The sequence below is a fragment of the Gossypium hirsutum genome, chromosome D12 (genome assembly GCF_007990345.1).
Source record: "Gossypium hirsutum isolate 1008001.06 chromosome D12, Gossypium_hirsutum_v2.1, whole genome shotgun sequence".
Classification (NCBI taxonomy): domain Eukaryota; kingdom Viridiplantae; phylum Streptophyta; class Magnoliopsida; order Malvales; family Malvaceae; genus Gossypium; species Gossypium hirsutum.
This window is the reverse complement of record NC_053448.1, coordinates 62,464,855-62,471,427: the sequence shown is the minus strand read 5'-3', so window position 1 is coordinate 62,471,427 and position 6,573 is coordinate 62,464,855. Positions and strand designations below refer to the sequence as shown.

At 35.1% G+C, this 6,573-nt stretch overlaps 1 protein-coding gene across 2 annotated transcripts; it reads right to left on the bottom strand.

Moving 5' to 3' along the window:
* Nucleotides 1-1,253: 1,253 nt before the first annotated feature.
* LOC107941459 (protein SDA1 homolog) lies at nucleotides 1,254-6,573 on the bottom strand. 2 transcript variants are annotated; one of them, XM_016875024.2, is made up of 15 exons: nucleotides 5,993-6,573; nucleotides 5,722-5,898; nucleotides 5,504-5,628; nucleotides 5,280-5,418; nucleotides 4,829-4,978; nucleotides 4,689-4,742; nucleotides 4,342-4,437; nucleotides 4,198-4,257; nucleotides 4,010-4,084; nucleotides 3,876-3,929; nucleotides 3,574-3,675; nucleotides 2,849-3,481; nucleotides 2,599-2,697; nucleotides 2,395-2,502; nucleotides 1,254-1,774 (listed from the first exon to the last, which is right to left on the bottom strand). In XM_016875024.2, exons 1-15 carry the CDS (start codon nucleotides 6,395-6,397, stop codon nucleotides 1,622-1,624), a joined length of 2,430 nt encoding a protein of 809 aa, XP_016730513.2. In that variant the 5' UTR covers nucleotides 6,398-6,573; the 3' UTR covers nucleotides 1,254-1,621. The 2 variants fall into 2 exon arrangements, with proteins under 2 accessions (XP_016730513.2, XP_040963707.1); XM_041107773.1 differs by having other exon boundaries at nucleotides 5,722-5,853.

Sequence of the window (6,573 nt, the reverse complement as noted above, 5' to 3'; positions counted from 1 at the left end):
TTTTTGATGTGGTAATCAAGTTTGTTTGAATTGGGCTGGAATAGCCGGTCAGGTTGATTGAATTTGGAATCAGCCGCAATATCAGTTCGGAGAAGAGTATTGAATCGATCGATTTGAGAATCAATACGTACTGGTTGAATTGAATTTTTAATATTAATTTATTTAAACAAATTGGTTAAACCAGCTTTACTGACAAATCGATAGTTTGTCAGTTTGAACATCGGTACATGTCAACTGTCTTATTATCCTAAAATTGCCAGTTGAACAGAAAGAATGGTACATGCAGGTTAAGAATGATGACATTATTCAATATTGTTTGTGGAGTTGTTTTCTTCGTTACTGGTCGACAGATAAGAATTCACTTGTAGAATGTGAAAAAAAAAAAAAGCCATTCGAAGTTTGACAATTGTCTTAACTGTATTTGTATCTTGTGTATCTTAGTGGAATAAAAAATTCAACAAGTGAGTTCAGGATAATGTCATTTGTACTTTTGAGTGTAATAAAATAAAAATAATTATTTTATAAATAGTGAAAATTTTTAATTTTAGAAGTGACGTTGAGATTTTAATAAATATTAACCGATGTGATAAAAGGCATTGAATTCATTAAAATTTATATGTATAATAACTATAATTATGATAATAAATTATTAAAATATTAATTATGCAATTTGTTTTTACAAATGCCGAGTTCATCTTTCTGACAAATTTAAATGCACTTGGGCATTATTCGATCCAACTCCATGTCTAGTCAAATCAACCAATCTTTTATCCAATCAGGTAAAATGATTTTCTGTGTTGCGCGTGCACCACTCTAATGCTGGCCCCTCTTCCCTTTCAATCAATGAATACATGGGATCGCTAGCCCATTCAAACCACCCTCAAATGCCTAATTTTCTCTCAATGCTGAATTCTCATCTTTTCCAAGTTCGTTCTCTGTTCTTTTATATTATTTATTTATAATGCTCGTATAAGTAAAATTGTGGAAAAGATATCAAAATAATATACTTTTAATAATTTTTTACTGTAATGATATGGGATGATATTTATTTACCAAAATAATATTTAATCAATTTAACTATCTTATATATTATAAAATCCAGATATGTCAAATAATTTAAAAAAATATTAAATATTAAATCAATTAAAAGAATTTTAATAATCCAACAACATAAACATATTAACCAAAAGAAAATATAAAGTGCATAAGCAATTACCACAAAAAAAAAAATACACATAGCATGATCACTGCAGTAACAGAGCAAAATTTTTGTTTTAATATCCATTTGTCAAGTTATATGTTACAAGAAAAAAACTCTACCGCAACTTGTTATCAAAAAGGAAAGATATAAATAAAACTTTTCTAACATTTGTAGTTTTAAAACCGAATCAAAGATCGAACTGGTCAAGCTACTTAAAAATCTTTAAAAAAAACCAACTGCCAATTCAATTTATTTTTTCACCAATTCAACCGGTTTGTATCGATTCACGGTTCAACCAATTCAGTACCATTCTCCAAACCGATACCCCAGCCGATTCCTAATCTGACCAACCAATCCAGCTCAAACATCATTGCATTCCTGTGTTGGATGGAAATAGTATGAATGTTAAAAATAATGTTGTCATTGCTTCCAAGCTTTCTTCCCACGGAACTGTTTGCCAGAACGTGACTTCTTCTTATTTTTCTCTTGTCGAGATCTTTGAGCTTTGGCTTTCTTCGCAGCAAGCGGCATATACTTCTTGTGCTCTTTCTGACGGTTGCTTAAACCACCAGTCTGCATACACAGGACCACGAAAAGGAAACAAAACAAATAGTTAACAGACTAGCACCATTAGTAAATCCAAAGCTTTTTCTCTTTTTACCAGACTTATCCTCTTACAGGAGAACTAATATTTCTAAAACTAATACCAACATCTAAATGGATAGTGCATATCATGTCAAGGAAAGGTTAATTTCTACAATTAGTCACCGTACTTCGATTTCACCAATTTTAGTCTTTATACTTTTTCGAATTTTAAAATTTTAATCTTGACTCAAAGAGCAACAGTCAAATCTTTTTGATTAAATTTTACTAGTCTAGTACCATGCATATAGTTGTAGTTATATATTCTCTGAGTGGATCATTCTAAATCCCTATACTTTATCGAATTTTAAAATTTCAGTTTTGACGAAAATTATAGTCATTAATCCATTAATTAGATTTAACGGTTATTGATTGGTAAGGACTGAAATTTTATAATTCGAAAAGTACAGGAATTAAAAATGACCAAATTAAAGTATAGTGACTAAATGCATAACTTTCATAAAGTACAGAGACTAATAACAGAATAAATGGACAAAACGTTCAAACCCCAAAAGCATAAAAAGCATAAGTTGTAAAAGCAACCAAAATACCTTTTTCTGTTTGATGGCAGTTCGAGCCTGGTACTGCCCTCTGTCTTCCCTTCCTGCTTTTACCAATGCTAGCCTTTCCTCCTTGCTAAGCCTGAGTCGGACATGGGCCTAAGAAGAATGCATGGAACTTTGTGAATACACGTTTATAGGAACAGTCATTTACTCGGAAAAGTAGATTTTTCGGTTAAGACAGAGAATACATACTTCAAGCTTTGAGGGATCTACTCGTTTGAAACTTAGTTGATCAGAACTTGGAATCTTAAACCCTTGTTGAGCCAAAGCAGTTTTTGCTTCCTTCTTAGCCTGATAAGATAAATGAAAGACCCCAAAAGATGAGTTTACCATGTCTGAAACTTTGTAATGAAGTATATTTCTTACAATAGAAAGTGTAATAAATCGATCTGCACAAGGCGTAAACTTGATCTTTAGGTTCGTTAGAACGTACTTAACATACCTTTAGTTTCTTGATCCTTTGGAAATGCTCATCAGAGAGAATACCATCCACTGAGTCTGACGAAGCATGGCTCGTCTTTGCCTCTGCCAACCTTTTTAAAGCTCGAAGACTTGTATCAGCAGCAATAAGTTGACCCTCAAAATCAGACAATTTTCTCTTACTTGCCTTGGCCTTTTGATCTTCATTTCCACCATCTCCAGCATTGTCACCTGCTTTAGAAGAACCACTAACTTCTTCATTATAATCATCCTCTTCAGTTTCCAACTCCTCTGTATCGCCCTTATCCTCATCATCACTGTCATCCTCATTGGCATCATCAATGTCACTCTCGTATTCATCAACACTGTCATTCTCATCACCTTCTTCATCCAATACATCTTCATCCTCACTCCCATCATTTGCAGTATACTGGCTTTCTTCATCATCATTGTCTTCATTGCCATCATCAGAACTAATATATACAGCCTCATCTCCACTTTCATCATCCTCACTGCCACCAATGTCATCGTCTTGTTCCAATAATTCAATGTCAGGGACATTGCTAAGGACATTGACTTCTCCATATGCCTTTGGTTTTGCCTTAGGGTCCATTGGACGGCCTCGGTCCTTCTTAACCAGCAGTGATGGGCAAACCTGAGAATAAAACAAGAGGAGAAGCATGCAGTAGTCAAGGTACAAGAAGAAACAAAGAAAAAGTATAGGAAGACCTAAAGACAAATACATACCTCTCTAAACAAAGTAATGAGTGAGCGAGCTGCAGCTGACACTGCCTTCTCATGTGACTTTTTATACAATACAAGATCTTGTAGCAAATCTTCAGTCATCAACTAGTACCAAGAAATAAATGATTGTCTTAAAAGATTTTAAGCAATATAGTCTGCATAAGTGAGTGCACTAATGAAATAAAACAGTAACTTATAGCGATTAATTCATTTTAAAAGGATTTATAAGGTCAATTTCAGATTTTGTAAGTGCATGCGGTTGGGGTGGGGGGTGAATTCAGAAACCAAATGACATAGATAGTTACCAAAGGCATGCGCAGGCATATTTCCCTTATCACATTCAGTCCAACAGCAATGGCCTAAAACATGAAGCAAATATTTGATCAATCAGTAAAAGGAAAAATGGTATATAAAGCAGCTTTTAAGCAATAATCAATACCTCTGGGCGTGAACGATCATGTACAAATTGGTTTACTATTTGTTTGAACAATGGCTCAACTGCATCAGGAGGAACCTGCTTAAACAAGATTCAATTGGTGGCAGGAAACCAGAGAAGGCTAATGTACGAAGAGAATAAAAAACAGTATTTAGAATGATGCATTCAAACTATCAAATCGAAAACCATACCATATCATGGCAGGCCTGAACTGCTGCTGCCAGTAAATTAGTGATATCTTTCTGATGAGGCTGCAGAAGAAGAATATATTTGGCACATATTAACAAGAGCAAGTCTTATGTTTATAATAGAAAACTTGAATGTAGATAACATACCTGAACATATCTTTGAAGAAAAGGGTAGAAATTTAATAATATCAGACGGTGAAGGCCAACTGTTCTAGCAATTACTTTCAACATCATCATTTTAACCTGAAGTTAAAGAAAGGAGGAAACCGAAATTAATGAGGCATTTAATGTAAGAGGTAATTAACAGGTCAAAGCAAACTACACATAAGCCTAACTAAAACTTTTATAACCTGAAGTCAGGCGTTCAATTCACAAGGAAATATGTAAAATAATAGAAAAAAACACTAAACAGTATCATTGCTACAGAAGGTTGAATCTGCCACACGGGGCAGTGTAAAATCTTCCAAATTAGAAACATCAGGAAAAGCATTCACCTCAAATCGTTCATTGCAGGTTTGAAGGCGAGAAAAAAGCTTTTCTACAAATCCCTGGGTGCAAAACAGAATTTTATGATTTCTACAAAAGACAATATTACAGCAAATGTGATAAATAAGGTGTTAGAAGAGGGTTTAACCTGTGCATCTTTCAGATGATAAAGGGGTGAATAATAACTACAATTGCTACTTTCTGATGACAGGCGTTGCTGCCTTTTCATGCTACGAATAGCACGCTGTAGTTTCGCTTTCTTTTTCTTCTTGCTAGCAGCTGTACCCTTATGGTGTGCCTGAAAATTCATTAAAACCAACCATATATATTGTGATCTAAAGAAAAACAGCAAGCAACTAGAATTCTTAAAAGGAAAAAACCAGTCAAACAGCTAAGCATGGGAATTCCATACATCAGCTGTGTATATATACATGTATTTTTCAATTACCAAAAACTTATTTGTATTATCCTATAGCTACCAAAGCTAAGAGTATTTCAAGCAAGGAACAAGGAAACTTTACCTAGCTGGCACTAATAACAAAAAATGAGAATGGATCAAAGAAAAACGAAATTGAAAATAAATCAGAGGATGAAATAACCTTGTAAACTGTCTCTTTGCTGATAACAACGCGGGGATTTTGTATCATTTCATCTTCACTACTTAAATCATCTGAATCCTCATCATCATTTTCAATCTTCTCATAATCAAGGAGAAAAGAGAGCACAGCAATCATTATTCTGCAAAACCAAATACAAACAATTTACTCACTAAACACTCAATAGCATAAACAACAACTATTAACCATACAAAAATCATACATACCTAGAAGATGAATGAAAACATGCCATACAAATTGCATTTGCTGTCCTTTCATCAAACCAAACCTTTCTTCGATGATGTTCACATAAAGTAATTAGAGACCTTTTCGCTTTTGCTTCATCATCTTGCTATAATAAAAATAAGAAATATTTTTAAAAAATAAACCCAACATTCTAAATCAGGTAAACTACTATTCCAATGGCATTGTTAACTGCAAAGACCTGCAATAAGCCAAACAAGATATTCTGAAGGGAGCGATTCTTGGCCTCATTCTTATGATTCTTGTTCATTCTTCTAATGCTATGAACAACATGAGAAAATGCTAATTTCCTCAAATTCCTATCATCTAGTGTCTGCAATTCCATGAACAACGATAGAGTGTCCTTTATATCAATAATCTGCCAAATACCAAAATTCAAAACTTGTAGTTAAATTCAAAACATCCAAGAATAATGCCCAATTGAGCTTTCACAACGAACTAATTTTCTTCACCTTCCGGTTAACGAGGAGAATGACGGCTTGAGTGGCATGGAATCTAAGCCCTGACGGAAGAGTCCTTGCAGATGATTTCAGAAACGCGGCGAGATCGGAAGGGAACTCAGCGAGCTGCTTGGGATAGAACGGCGTGACATGGGCCAAGAACATGGCACGGTCACTGAGGTCCTTAGCCACAGTTGGGTCAGCACCGACGCCACTGATGGAGGAGAAATTCAGAGCCGCTTGCTGTTGAAAGAGCTCAAGAGCGGAATAGAATTGGTTGCGGATGAGATGGAGCTCCGTTTCATAGCCTTGCGGGTCAGTTTTCATTTTGGATTGGAGGGATAGGAGGCTCAGCTTCTCTGAGCTCCGACCCGATGCAGAGAGAGGCTCCGCTGAGCCACTGACCATTGAAACCATTGATTGAAGTTGATTTTCCCAATTCTGTTTCTAGGGTTGTGGGAACTGAACGCTAAAACCCTAAAATATAACAGGATTACTTAGTTTAGGCGGCAACCGGCAATTGCAGGAGCAGCAAAGAAACAAATGTGTCAAAGTTTTAAAAGAATGATGATGTGATGTGCCCTAACCCTAAG

Bases quoted from the DNA above. Each gene is read 5' to 3' on its own strand.
- LOC107941459 (XM_016875024.2), bottom strand. From the start codon at position 6,397: ATGGTTTCAATGGTCAGTGGCTCAGCGGAGCCTCTCTCTGCATCGGGT. The intron at 4,979-5,279 runs GTTATTTCATCC...ATGAATTTTCAG, and splicing joins GCAAAGAGACAGTTTACAAG to GCACACCATAAGGGTACAGC. The intron at 4,438-4,688 runs GTGAATGCTTTT...CTTTAACTTCAG, and splicing joins CCTGCAATGAACGATTTGAG to GTTAAAATGATGATGTTGAA.